The sequence below is a fragment of the Arctopsyche grandis genome, chromosome 3 (assembly GCF_051622035.1).
Source record: "Arctopsyche grandis isolate Sample6627 chromosome 3, ASM5162203v2, whole genome shotgun sequence".
Taxonomy (NCBI): domain Eukaryota; kingdom Metazoa; phylum Arthropoda; class Insecta; order Trichoptera; family Hydropsychidae; genus Arctopsyche; species Arctopsyche grandis.
This window is the reverse complement of record NC_135357.1, coordinates 14026644-14042591: the sequence shown is the minus strand read 5'-3', so window position 1 is coordinate 14042591 and position 15948 is coordinate 14026644. Positions and strand designations below refer to the sequence as shown.

The 15948-nt window shown below is 32.2% G+C and overlaps 2 protein-coding genes across 3 annotated transcripts; one reads left to right on the top strand and one right to left on the bottom strand.

Annotated features, from left to right (window-relative positions):
* Nucleotides 1-5269: 5269 nt before the first annotated feature.
* LOC143910070 (uncharacterized) lies at nucleotides 5270-8702 on the bottom strand. Its single transcript, XM_077428426.1, has 3 exons — nucleotides 8436-8702; nucleotides 6253-6423; nucleotides 5270-6178 (listed from the first exon to the last, which is right to left on the bottom strand). The coding sequence occupies exons 2-3, from the start codon at nucleotides 6366-6368 to the stop codon at nucleotides 5731-5733; spliced, it is 564 nt and encodes a 187-aa protein (XP_077284552.1). The 5' UTR covers nucleotides 6369-6423; nucleotides 8436-8702; the 3' UTR covers nucleotides 5270-5730.
* A 2206-nt stretch (nucleotides 8703-10908) lies between these two features.
* LOC143923194 (E3 ubiquitin-protein ligase RNF220-like) lies at nucleotides 10909-15878 on the top strand. Of its 2 annotated transcripts, none has more exons than XM_077446745.1 (9): nucleotides 10909-11037; nucleotides 11821-12227; nucleotides 14231-14407; nucleotides 14478-14630; nucleotides 14712-14783; nucleotides 14871-15041; nucleotides 15133-15225; nucleotides 15300-15374; nucleotides 15461-15878. In XM_077446745.1, the coding sequence occupies exons 2-9, from the start codon at nucleotides 11880-11882 to the stop codon at nucleotides 15551-15553; spliced, it is 1182 nt and encodes a 393-aa protein (XP_077302871.1). In that variant the 5' UTR covers nucleotides 10909-11037; nucleotides 11821-11879; the 3' UTR covers nucleotides 15554-15878. The 2 variants fall into 2 exon arrangements, with proteins under 2 accessions (XP_077302871.1, XP_077302872.1); XM_077446746.1 differs by having other exon boundaries at nucleotides 10909-11221; nucleotides 15461-15875.
* Nucleotides 15879-15948: the final 70 nt, after the last annotated feature.

Sequence of the window (15948 nt, the reverse complement as noted above, 5' to 3'; positions counted from 1 at the left end):
TGTGTGTGTGACTTGTATTATATTTGTGTATGTATATTGAAAAAAATTCTGAAAACAAATGAAAATTTTATTGTGAGTCCATCTCGTACAGTCTGGGATCGGAGCCGTTTATCCATGAATTTTGTAACAGGCCAAATGACGAATGGTCCTGTTTGCCTTCGTCTCTATATAGCTTTTGTTTCTCGCACGGCGATATCAAATAGAAAATTGTTTCACAGCTACATTGTATTTTTTGATGTGAAAGGTGTTCAAATTGCTTTTCTTTTGATTTTTTGAATCGAAAAAAATGTCAACTTCTGAACCTGATGTGTTGACGGTTTGAAATGTCTCAAATAATAATAGTTTTACAAATATTAAAATAGAGAATTTCGCTTTAATAATTTCTACATCGCTTTTGTCGTCGAATTTGCTCATATTGAATAATATACAGTAATATAAATTTTCATTTCCATTTTATACGTGCGAGAGTGTTTGTATATTAAGTAGGATTTTTCCAATAGAAAGCGATTTTAAACGAAACTAGGTGTTGACAGAGATGATTGAAGAAAATTCTAGAAATCCGCTCCACGTTTTCCGATCGACTTCTCGGGATTACTATTATTATATTTATAAATATTTGCGCGTGAGTTTTCATTTCCAATTTCTGCAGTTGACGTTTGACGAAGACATCCAGTTTTCCGTTTAAATCAGACATACGTTTTTTCGACTTTAGCACCGAGAAAAACTTGTCTTATTTCGCCAATATGCCCATTCAATGTGTAGGTATACATACATAAATATATATCTACTGCTTGACGTTCTCATAATTTTTCATTCCATTCAATTAAAGATTAAAAAAGCATATATATATTTCAATATTTATATTTCATACAGTAATATATTCGTAATATAATCACAGAAGCTTTATTAATAAACATAATATTTTATACGCTACATTACATTTATGGCATTTCATAATGTCATTCTTAAATAATATCAGCAAAATTACCTCATTGGATTCAACCTTAAATCGTTTTCATATATGAATATCTTTTGACTAACATTCAGAGTGCATAAACTTTTATTAGTAGCTTATTTACGACTATAAAAGTAAGACTCAATTTTATAACCATCATACGATTGGATAAATGCTAAATATATGGTTACACAAGTGGAAAAAAAGCAATACAGTAAGCCTACCATAATATTTTTCTACGCGATATCAACCTCAATACACAGATTACTGATATTTTATTTAAAATCTCGATTAAAGCATTTTTGGCATTTGAACCAATAAAATTTACAATATTTGTAATACTTTTAAAGACGTAATGAATATTATTGCAAATGCAAATCATAAAATTTAAATCATGTATGATGCGAAAAAAAAACGAAATTTATATTATCGAGGTACGTGGCAAATATACATTCCTTTGTTTATTTATTTTATTTCAATTTTTTCACGTTATTTTCATTCACTTGCTTTTCTGCCTTCATTTGAATAAAATAAGGCTTACGTCCTATGGTGAATTGAGAAAACTGAGAAAATTTATGACTGCTTAGTTTTTACCAATATTTAATCCTGAATATATATATATATATATATATATATATATATATATATATATATATATATATATATATATATATATATTATATATATATATATATATATATATATATATATATATATATATATATATATATTTATATATATATATATATATATATATATATATATATATATATATATATATATATATATATATATATATATATATATATATCAAATCATTTCTTAACCTACTTTATACTAATTAGAGGACCTAACTGTATGTATTCACTTTTATACTGGATATGTACCTATATAATGGATTTTTCGAAGTTATTCTGCTGCACCATCGAAACAGTTGAATTTTCCTTTACTTTTTATAGTCAAAGTATTTCGTGATGTCAACGCTAGGAGTAGAGTGTAGTTCCCCATTCCCCTGATAATATGTAGGAGTAGACATACTATATACCAGAGGTGCTACAGTTGTGTACCTCACCTGACCGCTCTTTATATTGCGGTTCGGCGTATCCAAATGGTCGTAGACGCCAACCGGCGCCGGCGTCGTCGACACAACAACATCATCCCCATTGTAGAAGCGGCCATCTTGTGGAGAAGAAGCGTCCACAAAATGGCGGCCGTTTTGCACGTACACGATAGGCGTCGCAGTGCTCAAGTAATTTCCAGAAACTGAATTACCATTGTTGTGGTAAATCAATCGATCGTAAAGAACAGTAGGGGTGGACGGAGTAGTGTGTATGAAACTTGGTCTGCTCGTGATCAAAACTTCCTTGGGTAGCCTCTCTTCGTAATAGTAATCGTCGTATTCAGATTCTTCTCGACTCGGAACTACTATCCTGCCCAACTTGTCGTTAGGCTCTTCTACAGGAGCTGCAATCGGTTGCTGGTCTTCAGCATCTCCTTCGTAGCGCACTTCTGCTTTATAGCCGCCATTGTCAGCAGTGTATGATACAATTTGCAACCTTCCATCCGGTAGCTTGACTCGGTATTCACCGTTGGTTGCTGAACCGCTGTTGCTTTGAGAATGAGAAAAGTCGTCTCCGGTGTCCTGGTCTTTCACAGAGTATGAAAAAGCGTACTGTTTAGCCTCCTGAAAATTAAAACGAATTAAAAACTAGAAAGTTGAAACACTGTCTTTTTATAGCTGTGAAATTTTTCGGACATCCCAAGGGCATTCTGAACCTGAAATATGTGAACGTTGAAAATCAATCGAAAGCAACGACGACGACGACGCTTTGAGTCGAAACTTTTTCAATTATCCCCCCTCTGAAGTTTTGAGCCGTCGTTTTCAATGGTATCTTTCGTTGACAAAGTTTCATTTATTCAGTGCGATCGTCGTTTCAGTTTGAGCGTCGAAAGTCAATAAACTAAGTCTCCCCTCTTTGATGATAGTTTTTATAGAGCCGTGCTTATGTATAAAGTTTTGCCCATCAGAATCGATTTTCTTAATGAATACAATACAAACGTGTGTTTCAATACTAACATTTGCGAAATTATCGTTGTAATATTCGTCTTCGTCACCGTCCCCTTTCCTGTTGCTTTTCCTGGACCCTTTGCCTGCTTTGGGCCGTGATGCAATGTTGTTCTTGAAGACCTTAGTTTTAGCATAATTGCCTAGGGCTGTATAAATGGGCGGGAGCGCCGTTTGTTGCTGAAATCAAAATATTAGAGTTTATATTCCAACAAAAATAAACTCCAGAAAAAATGAGAAAAGATTTCGAGTATTGTTTCTAAGTCAATTACGATTCAGAAGCAGACGCAACATCTTATAATAACACACCAATACGTAACAAATACATATATATTCTGTACCCCTCCACAGTTCAAAGCCCTTCTGAAATCTCCAAGGTCAAAAAAAAAACAAGTATTGTAGTAAATATTATAGATACATTAAAAAATGCAAATTAAATCATTTTAAATAAACTCGTTATTTATTTACACTAAATAATAGCACAAAGAAAACGGCAATCTTCATTAATTCTTACCCATAAATTGATCAGAATATAATATTGCATTTTTCCGTTAGGTTAAGTTTGCTTGGAAATTTTAATGAAAAAATTTCGAAGTTGAAATTTCTCATGAACACAATAATTTAATTATCGATTATTCATATACAAAGAAACAAAAATACTGACTACATACTTTAATAATCTTTTTTTCAAATTTATAATAGTGCCATTACAGGTGATATTTCCTAAGGCCATACCTATGATCAACGTTGTACATATGTATGTGTGTGTGTGTACTATAGAGGATAGGTGGTCAATTTGATGAGGAACCGTTTCAATAACGAAATCAGATAAATTGGAAAAAACTCTGATATATCCAAGATCTGGCTAGCAACACCGCTGAGTCAGAGCTTGAGGCTGTGACCCCTCAGTTGCTAGCATTATACGCTTACCACTGAGCTGGTTAGATTTGTTGGTTAGTTTTTGATCAAAATTACGAAATTTTCTACAATGTATGATTTTCTTAGATGTCTAAAATATGTTCCAAGATATAACTTAAAATTTTAATTATGAAGGTTTTTCCGTGAATAATACTTATCCGATATACCAAGAAGATACTTTGTTTTTTACATTTTTTTATTCGAGCAATCAATTTTATTAGTTTTGACTACACTTTGATAAGAGTAGCAAGCAGCAAAATATCACTCAATATTTCAATGTCACTTCGTTATCACTTACTTACCCAGTTATTCCAGTAATTAGACAGGTGGTTCTGTCCCTTTTAATAAACAACACATTACGATATGTATATCACCTTGAACGATCATAGTTCGTATATGATACATGCCGACATAACACGTTATATAATAATACGAATAAAATTGGTTCGAAAAATAGTTTGACCGAATGACCGGCCGTCAATTGAGTGTCTCGTGTGCATTCGCGCACTTGGAAAGCGTCGCGCGCTGTAGAAGAAGACCAAGTTCCGGAAATTCCCGGAAATTTTCCGGGATTGTTCAACAAATTGAATTTGGAGTCCGTACGTGTACGTGTGCTAACCCAATATTCAGCATGTAAATAACTCGGTCGGCCGAAAACATGAGCGCGAGTTCCAATGGTCACCCTACTCCACCCTCCGATGTGGCATAGTTTCGAAGTAATTAAATTTCGCACGTCTGGTCGCTTCCTCTACCACTTCCGGTCGAACTGTTAGAGCTGGCGACGCTGTTTAGCGATGATCGCCAATATTTATGAACATGTCTCGGAGCCGTTTATTACATAAATCACCGTTTTTGAAACTTTTTCGCTCGCGACCCACTTGCATGAAGCGTAATATAGCCTCTTTTATAAAACTTTGTTCTTAGTGGTAACCCTTTTGAAAAAAAGCAAAAGAAAAAACTTCCGGAAATGCACCACTGACGTCGTAAAATTTATGTAATGCAAAAAAAAACAACCATTCTGTGATAAAACTCCTATGAACTTTTGACGAATGAAAAAAAGTTGTTCAGTGAAGTCGACTTCAGTGAAGGTTTTTGTTTTTAGTTACTTACATACATTAGAGTACATCGAAAATGTCGAAGATACAAATTTTGAAATTTAGAAACTCTCTTTTAGTAAGAAAAGATGTTCTGTATTATAGGGAATACGTAAAAAATTCTAAAAAATATATTTGCACTACCGCCAGCCCAATCAAGTTTGTAAAAATCGAAAATTTTACCGATTTTCGAAGGTTTTTTTTTTATTTAAGCTCATTTTTATTAGTTTATTTTTTCAAATCACCTCATCATATAAATGGAACAATTTTACATTATAAAACCTCATATGAGATGTTTCTTAATTTACATACATGGTAAAATTTCAGAAAGAGGTGATAATAAGATAAGAAAATACTTTCAAATCTGTAAATTTACGAGCAAGCTGATACCGAATCGATAAAATTTCAAATGTTATTCATCATATAAAAATTATGTGGTTACTTTCGTGATATTAAAAAATGCCCAACGAAAGATAATCACAAAAAAAACGCAGGAATTTTTCAAATATTCCCACCCAATCTATGACAGAATCTATTTTCGATTCCAAAGAATAACTTTTTTTTTACTTTTCATAGAAAACAAAATGTACCAGTCTATTGTTTAATCTACTTTCAGTTGCTCAAGTATAGAGTACATCAAAATTACGTCAAATTAATTATGAGATGAACGGATTAAGGTTAAATTACAAGCTCAAACTCTAAGTACATACCTCATATGCATTATATCCTCTTCCTCGATTATTATCAACGAGATACTTCAACTTTTTGGCCACAGCTGCATAAGGATGCCTATCTAGTACGCTGGAATTTTTCGACGAGCCGGAATACAAGTTTGGCAAATTTGCTACCCGTACCAGCTGACCATAATCTTGCAGAGAAATCTTACCGTTTCGTGGGTCAATTACGTAGTCGTACACTTGACTTGGATTTGGTCCACGGTACGGTAATTGATAAGGTCCGGAATTATCTATTTCGTTGTCGGCTTGATTCCAATACGTCCTCGGGTTGTTTTGCGGTGTCTTCGGCACAACAATGGCTCCTCTTTGGTCGCTTCTATTGATCTGTTCGGCCAAAGGTCTCGAAGTGACGATAAGAGGTGTCCTAGGCGCTGGAGTAGCATCATTCGGAAACAACACTGGGCCTTTACTGAATAATGAATGAAATCAAGTTAATACCTACATTTTAATTAAAACATCAATATAAAGTTTTTTAAGAAAAACCTTGTCGGATTTTGCCGTCTTTCAACGATATGACTTTGACGTTTTTGTATTTCTGCACAATCGATTTGCCCGCGGAAGAAATTGATTACAAAAATAATGAATATTATTGATTTCATTTTCCGAACATCAATGATATAGAAAACGTTTGTTACTTATAAGTGGTCAGATCACCTGTGGGGTATAAATAAAATTAGTCAGCAATAATTTATTATGTAGAAAAAATATAATTCCATGTATGTATTGTCTGTAACATTTTAATATTCAAAACATCAATGGAAAATAAACAGGCATAAAATTTGGCAATAATTTTGTTGGTTAGTTACTAAATACAAAACGGTCAGTTAATGATAAAAAAACCGGTCAGTTAGAATTCATTAAAGTGGTTAGCAAAAAAATATTAAATGGTCACTAAAAAACAATAAATGATCACTAAAAAACAATAAATGGTCAAAAAAAACATTAAATGGTCAAAAAAAACATAAAATGGTCCGAATAAAATATGTTTTGAAAGAAATCAATAACAAGAGCTTGATTCCATTTTTTTTTAACAATATTTCATGAGTTTTTTATAGGAATTTGACTTCTGTTTTCTTAAACGGTCAGTAAAAACATTAAACGGTAGTTAAAAACTATTAAATATTGAGTAAAAAACTATTTTTTCAAAATAAAATAATAACAAGAGATTGAAGCCACTTTCCAACAAAATTTCGTGTTTTATTTTACAGGAATTTTCAAATTGTACAGTGATTAGATTTCTGTTTTATTAAACAGTCAGTGGAAAACAATAAAAACCTTTTTTTAAAGAAACAATAACAAGAGCTTGTAGCAATTTTCTAATAATATTTCATGATTTGATTTCTGTTTTCATATTATTATTATATTTTCCGATTATCTTATATATTAAAGACACATCATCGACCTGTTCATGTGAGATTAATTGGACTATTAAACTAAAAATTATTTTTATTTATTTAAATTAATAACAGACCATTTAATTTATTAACTGACAACAAACATATTGATCAATGGATTAAATTTACTGACCAAAAAGGGGGATTGTAACTAACCATTTAAATTCAAGCCGATTAATACATGCATATATAGACATTTTGATATAACGATAATTTATTGAAAAAACTAATTTTCACTTAAATTAGTACCTACACGGGCCAATGTCATTTATTTTTAAAATGTAAGACTTCTTTGTGATTACGCAAATCAAAGCAACATATTATACAGCAGTTTTCTTTGTTTTTCCGGGCATAAAAATGGGAATACAGACTCACACATACACGTCAATTAATGAATTGTCACTTTTACATTCATACGGCGATTTTCTTTATTATACCAACGAGTCATAACAGACGCGCATTCATTTACGACACGTTATCGTTATTGTGCGGTTCCTTGAAAATTTCCCATGTATTGTACTCGTGTGAATTGTTCCCACGTCTCGATTTCGATGTGTATGAAAATTATTTCCATTCTAATCTATACATCGTGTAATTTACGTGCAGCTACCGATGTCGTTTGCAATTTCCAACATATAAAGTTATGTTTCCTCTAAAAAAGTTAGACACGTTTCCTAGTGATATAATTATATTACACTAGGCATACAAATTATGACGAACGGATGAGGAGAACGTGTGATTTGGATGTGTACTTTTAAATTGGATCTTGGATCCGTGAGTCAAGGCCGTAAGAGTGATTTATTTTTAGTAATAATCATATTTTAGATCACACGCCTTTTTTTAAATATGAAGCATTTACAATAAATAATATGGTTTTTTTTATTTTTTTAAATTTTGCATACTAAATGTTATATCATATTTAAATAATATTTTGATTTAAAACATAATATAATACCTAGTAAACTGACAATAGATAGAATGTGTTATAAACAAAATTCAATCGAAAAATGTCTGGTTTATTTTAGCTTATGGAGGAAGCCACACATTCCAAATTGCTAGACCAGTTGCGAAATTCTGAAATTTTAATATCAAATTTTGCGACTGGAAAAATTATCGAATTGATCGATTTAGATGAACTTGACTTGGTGACGCGCAAATTAAATATTTAAAATTAAGATTCTATTTATTTTTGTACGTAGATACATATCAATTATGTTTAGCGTCGATTAAATATACATATGTATAAAAATATGAATGTAAAATAATACATACTCAATTTTGATTTGAATCCTTTCAAATCTGTGTTTATTTTGCTAACTGTCAACTCTCCCAATATTTGTTTCCACCACTTTAAGTTATCGTCTTGGATTTCATCTATTAGCGAATAGTTTCAGTTTTAAGTAATTCATGAAATAGTCCAACGACTCTTCTTTTTGTTTCTTCACTTTCACCGTGCTTGTGTTTCACTTGTTTTGTTTTGGGTCCAGATGAATTACCCAAAGAAGCACGTCTTTACTCTGTCGAGATAGTAAGACGTCTATCGCACAATTGGCTCGAAAGAAGCCGGCTAGGTTCTCCCACGGTGGAAGATTTACATCTGGGTTCACACGGAGGCTTGTTGGCAAAAGATATAACAAAAAAAATCGTCGTGTTGTAAAGACACTTCAGTGCAGTTTTTGTTCGTCGCCATCACACGGTATTTCCAAACAATGATCTGATGCAAAAATTTTGAGCAAGTCAAAATGCGCATTCAAGGTCGTCATAAATTCGAATCTGAATTACCCAGTATTAATGATGTTACCGGTACAAACAAAGTCGTTTATCCATACGCTTAAAATGTAAATACAAGTAATAATGCGTGTGAAAATTTTTCTCTACTGTATGATTAAAATTCAGAATTACGTTAATTGTGTTGATAGACATTGAAATTCAGAATTAAAAAGATAAGACAATCATTTTAAAATACATATTATTCACATACAGTTTGATCATCGTGGAAGTAGTTCATCTCACAGTTTACATTTTTTATTAATGAATATTCCTTTTTAATAATAAGTGGGTATTTCATAAGGTCATATCTATATGTACATATGTATGTACATATAATATATTCGATTGCCTTTTAAGTTTCTATGACAATGATATCGATGTCGTTGAATATTATTTTTTTTCGATTCAAATAAATTTAATAAAAAAACAAATTAATGTTTACTATTAGATTGTTTTGCCACTTTTAAGCTGTTTATATAACAAATACCGAGCGAAGCCGAGTAAAACCACTAGTAATCAATAAGGAAAATAATTAAGTATGTTTAAAAATATTTACAAACTTAGATTGATTTAAAGAAGCATTTACATGTCTACATAAATATGTATTATATAATTCAGTCAATTATTAATATTAATTCTTAATTGTAATGATCCTCTTCCTCCCTATCTATGATTTGTAAGTTATTTTATCAGCTACTTAATTTACTACTTGAATTATTAAAATTATAACAGTTTATAAAAGTACCTAATTAATTTTTTTTTATTTTAAACTTCATTACATTAAAATCGCTTATAATTTAAATGAATAAATTTAATATAAATTTTTGAATTTCGTCATATTTCTTAAAACTTTTTTTCAATTATTTTCCACTCTGAGGAAAACCCTAAATATATGAAACTACTATTTGTTCATATTTAAATCCATAGATGTCTCAATCTCCGAAAAAAATGACAACTAAATTGAAAATAACAAATCGAAAAGCGTCCATGTTTCTTTATGTCACTACTGACTCAGGCGCGCACACGAGGGTGGAGAGTCCAATAGGTGCGGACCACCCCCAGAATCGATTGATATATTTTTAGTTTTTATATAAAGATCTAAAGAAAAATAAAAATCCATACAAGTTCTCGTCCTCGTTTTCAGAGTGTACATCTACAAAGAGATATTTGTAATAAATAGTTTTATTATTGTCCAAGAACTAGATTCCCGTTTTTTACAATATTTTTATTATCTTCACTCTGTTTTGTATCTCAGTTCACAATTTATGATTTATTAGAATTCTATGTATTATATATACATATATATGAATGAAGTGACCAGATATTTTTATTGCAATGCCGTTTGTCTGGGCAATAACTAATTGACAAATGGGACGTGTGTCTAAAAAAAACGACCTTCTCCAACTAGCCCACGCGATCGAGATCTCTACTGTAAAAATGCTAAATAAAATAAGAATAATATAATTTTAAGTTAGGTCCACAATATCAACAATCAATTGCGCATTTTATACTATTTGTCTCCACTTCACATTTCAAGTCGAGCATAGACAAAAAAATAACGCACAAGGAAAAAGAAACAGAGCATATTATTAAGACTAAACTAAACAACTAGATATGTACTCAAATAAATCACAATTAAATAGCAAAAAAATATAAAAAAAATATTAGAAATGGATTCAAAATGTCCCACAGCCGTGGTTTGCAGAGGATCAAATTAGGTTAATTTGATTTTTACGCACATTACGATCGCCCAAAAAACAATTTTTGCCATGAAAATCGCGAATACGGAATATTTGGCACTCGAGTTCTCGTTAGTATGATGGACTTTTCGGCCGCCAGATGTTCCGTTATAGAGATTTTAGTGACTTTTGGGCGAACGCTTTGTGGGCAAGAATCACCGAACCCAAATTAGCGTAATGAGTACGAGTATTGAGAAGTGACGTTACGATTGTTATGATGCACGTTAGCAGCTGGCAACACTGAGACGAGTGTCAGTGTGCGTCGTGTGGTCGCAGAGCTTGCGTCAATTTTGCGCGAAGAGTGAGAGCGAGGTGATTGGTGATCAGTGCGAGTGCGAGTTGGAGTGCAGCCGCAGAAGTAGCAGGTTTGTCGTCGCAACTCGCCATTGCTTTCCGACCGTTGCCAACCCGGATGTCTCCAGATTACGTACTGTTTGTTTACTCGACACCAACACTGGCTCAGCTCACTGCACTCCCGATTGCTAACTTTGAATCCTCGCATCTACTTTATCATCACCTCTGTTATATTCTGCCTGATTGATATCTAATGTACGTACATACATGTGTATGTTTTGCTGCTGGCTTCTACAAATGCATCTTTTTTTGTCTATTTTCTTCCCTTCTGCAAATGTGCGTTTTTATTATTTCAAATGTAAATTTTGTTTGATTGCATTATTGAAATTTAATTTTACTCAGTTTTCAAAAATCACCGAACCAAATAGACCTTGCGGTTCAACTATGAACCGAGACTGTCTAAAACCATATTAAATGAAACGAGGATTCATGTTTGAGGAAATTAATTACATCACAACTAAATCTATATTACAATATTGATTATTTTAGTGCACAGGAACATTTCAAGAGTTTCATACAGTATTAAGATGTCTTATTAATTTAAGACTGCACAATAATGATACTCATCTGTTTCAATTCCTTTGGACAGAATAACATTCATTTTCATAACTTATAAATGAATTTTTTAATTTTTTAAACTCGACTTGCAATACTTTGCAACATCACTTATAACACGCTATTGTTAATAGTTTAAGCCAAATGAAAAATGAATGTACATATGTATATATATATTTCTTAAAGCAATTATTGGTAACTATACAGCCATATATAATAATAATTTTTAATGTTTTCAGATTGATTAATGAAGATATTTAAATTACGTAAAATATACACACTATTCTGATGCAGTGCCATGTTTTTATCCGCATCGTATCCACCCACTTCAGTGGAAATACCTTTGTCCTTCACTGCAATGGAACAACAACAGAGTTCCTTAGACGGTGAAACTAGTGGTGAGGAAACAATATCTGCTGTTCGATCCCGCCGTCGTATATCTGAGTTATTGTGCTGTCCCGTCTGTAGTTGTACATTAAGGCCGGGAGAACTACGTTCTCATCTCACCATTGAACTGGATCGACTGGCGAGACTCACGACGTCTCCGGCCAAGCGTCGGGCTGGTACTCCGAGTACCAGCTCGAACGGGCCAACCGAAGCGGACGATGTTGACACATCTGGGTGTACAGGCAGTGACGTATATGAGGTTAAATTTTTTTTATTTTTATTAAGTACATACATACATATATGAAAACAAATTTGTTTATATTTGTTTGTTTAATATGCAAATCCCCAGTTTTTTGTCTGCAATCTCATAGTGCTCCAACTTCAATCTTAGTATATATGTACAATGTTACAGCCCAAATATAGGAATATCTCGTTCGTTCATGAACATGCTATTCATACATAAACCAATCTGGCCAGTTATACTGTACACAAAAGAACAAATTGATATACGAACTAGTTTGTTCATGCGCAAACTATTAGGCATAAGTTTCTCAAGTATTCTCAATAGTTTGCTCTGTCTTATATGTATGCGTACCCTGTGTTGAAATATTTTTAATATTAGCAGAAATTGGAATTATAGCAACGTTGTAATGTGGTTTCCTAAGGATTTCCCATTCTGAATACTCCGTGTTCTGACTGCTAAAAGTTTCATGCGATACGTGGTGGGAGTCTATTTGAAAATAGCTTTTGGCTTTTTGCACTTGAACTAAAACCGTGTATGATCCGACTAATATGGGTATCAGCAACCTATAACCCACGGGTCACCAAGTGACTCATTTAATAATTTGAAGTCACCCAATTGAATTAACTAAAAAATATGTATTATATATTTCAGAACTTAAAAATATGTATTTTAAATATTTTATTGAAGAATGTGCGTCAGGTCAAAAATTATTTGTTATCTAGTGAGATAGCATTGCACGTAGAAAATATATTTGCAAAGGTATTTACGCAACAAATAGAGTATATAATGAAAAAGGTCATTAAGATCGTAAACAAAATAGTAGCATGATCTGCATTAACACACAGGCTATTCAAAGCTTTTTTGGAAAAGATTTAATCTAAATACAGTATACTCGCGATTATCCGGGTTAATGCTGGGGAGGAATAATCCGAATAATCAAATTTTGACTTAGTTTCGAATATATTATCATATTTACAACACAAATTTTTGTTTCATAATTTTAATACACATTATTTATTAAGAAAAACGCTCATAGTTATGCAGAAATGTGGCCGTTAGTAGCTAATACTAGTGTTTCCAAAATATAAAAAAAAATGTATATGAGTATGAAGACGTTTCATTGATGATATACCACCTTGGTCCATGGGCTGAATCAAAGATGTCACATTAGGGGGCAAAAATTTTATAACCATAAGTCCATCGTTTGTTTTCAATATGCTTTCGTTAGGATGAGAAGGAGCATTATCTAATAACAATACTGCTTTCTGTGGCAATCCCTTATTTTTTTTTTAAATCTTGCTCTGGAACCCATTTCTTTTTGAACCAATCTTCAAAAATCTCCCTGTCCATCCATGCCCCTTTCTGACTACATATAATAATCGACGGGAAGATTTTTCATTTCAGTTCCCTTAAAAGATCGAGGTTTCTTTATTTTCCCAATCACCAAAAGTTTCATTTTATGAGTTCTTGATGCGTTTCCGCAACACATGACAGTTATCCTTTCTTTGGACGATTTATGTCCAGGAACAGACTTTTCTCTCATTGAAGCCAGCGTTTTTGTCGGCAAGCACATCTAGTACAGGCCAGTTTCATCTGCATTATAGATTTGATCGGGTTGCAAATATTCTCGAAATTCCGGGTAAAACAACTAGTATGTAATAATTTCAACGAACAACTCCAAGGAAATAACTACACAATTTTATAAATGTACGAACCAGTATGTTCATGAACGAACTGAAGTGAATACTGTAACATATATAAAAATAAAAGAATGTTTCATTTGTCTGCTATGTAAATATACAACTTTAAATTTTTTTAAATATCTTAAAGTATTCTGATTTAAGCCGTAGATGGATTTTGGGAAGGCCCAGGGTCAAAGTCCCGTACAAAATTTTCTGAAAAAGTTAATTTTGCAATTTTTTTCCCAACTTTCAGTCGCCTGAACAATGCTAAAAAAATTCGACTAATAATTTAAAATACATAAAATTCGATATAATATGATTATATTTAAATTTCAGAGGGTTAAAAAAAATCGGGAAAAAAGATTACGAGCATGTAGGGGCCGTAATGAAATGGTAACTTGTCCCGTATGCGGTCGTCGCTTTCCTACAAACGGTGCCGAAGCCCATGTAGATGCTTGCCTTAGAAAATCTTCTCAGTCAAATGACGATGATGATGAAAGCATTGACGTCGAGGTATATTTTTTTCTACTCTAATATTTATTCAATGATTTCTTTATTTAATGGTAATACTTGAAAAACATAGGGAGAAGAAAATGCAGAAGAAGTCGGTTTTGGCACTTCGTACGAATGGTGTTCTCAAGTACGTGTCCGTGCCGCAGCTCTTCAATTGCGCGACGGCGGGGATCCACCACACGGTGCCATGAGAATTAGACGTGCTTCAACAGATACCCATTTAGTGAGGATCAATCTATATTTTTTCAAATCATTTATAATGATAAAATGAAATATCTTATGTATGAAATGAAAATTCTCACAGGTTGTAGATGGTGATGAAGATGACTTATTATATGGACCTCCTCAGTATTCTCCATCGCGAATAGCTCCTCAAGTATATCAATCTTTTCATTTATACATATGTATTTATATCTTTAAATTATTTTTTCTTTAATCATATTGTTGATTTTTATTAAATTAGGATGATAGTATGGATTTCAGTACAGAAAACCTAGCAAACACTACCGAATCACTAACTAATGGGTTAGAAGTAACAGGAGAATCATCATTCAATAACGAAATTAATAGGAGCTCTGGAATACATGTAGGTGAATCTTCGACTAGTAGCGGTAGAAGAAATCACAAGGAAACGGTGAATATTATATAATATGCAACATTAAATGCTTTGAAATATTTGCCATTACTATATGTAAATACTATAATCCTTGTTTTATTATATGTAGCAAAATAGTTGTTGCGACATAGTTGTACAGGCATTAAAATCAAGAATTCGTGAATTGGAACTAAGATTGGGTGAAAAGAATCAAAGGAGTGAGGTATATATAAATAAATTACATGTTTTAATATTAATTTAAGCATTTTTACTTGATTTTGTTACTTTTTTTTTTAGACAAAGTGTTTAATTTGCTTCGGACCATATACAGAACCAGTCGTATCCGTACAGTGTTGGCATGTTCATTGTGAAGTATGTGTAAACATATAATATATTACATTAATACAGTCAACACACGTCACCACTTTTATCTTTGATATCTGAATGTATTTTTGTAGGTATGTTGGCTCGCATCACTTAGTGCAAAGAAGACTTGTCCTCAATGCAATGCTATCACTACAACGCAACATCTCAGGCGAATATACATTTAAAATTCATCAAGTTATCAACTACTAAAAGATACATGAATGTGTATTAGTTTTTAAGGTTTTCATTTTTAATATAAAACTTTAATTTTAATCACTATTGATGAATGTAATGCTATAGTTTTATTTAATTTAGAATTTGCTCGTGTATTCCAAAATTTTTTTCCAATCGGTTATTGTTAAAATAATATGCTATTGCGTTTATAAAAATTCTGTTTTGAATAAATATAAAATGTGTATATATGTGATTCAGGATAGGGCTAGCCTTATGTACAATTGACGTAACGTTTTTGTACTATTATATATTCAATAATAAATATTTTTTAATATTGAATTGTTTCATTATCTCGAACGTGTCGTTAACCATTAGACCACTTGCCTTACATCGAAAAATAAAACAA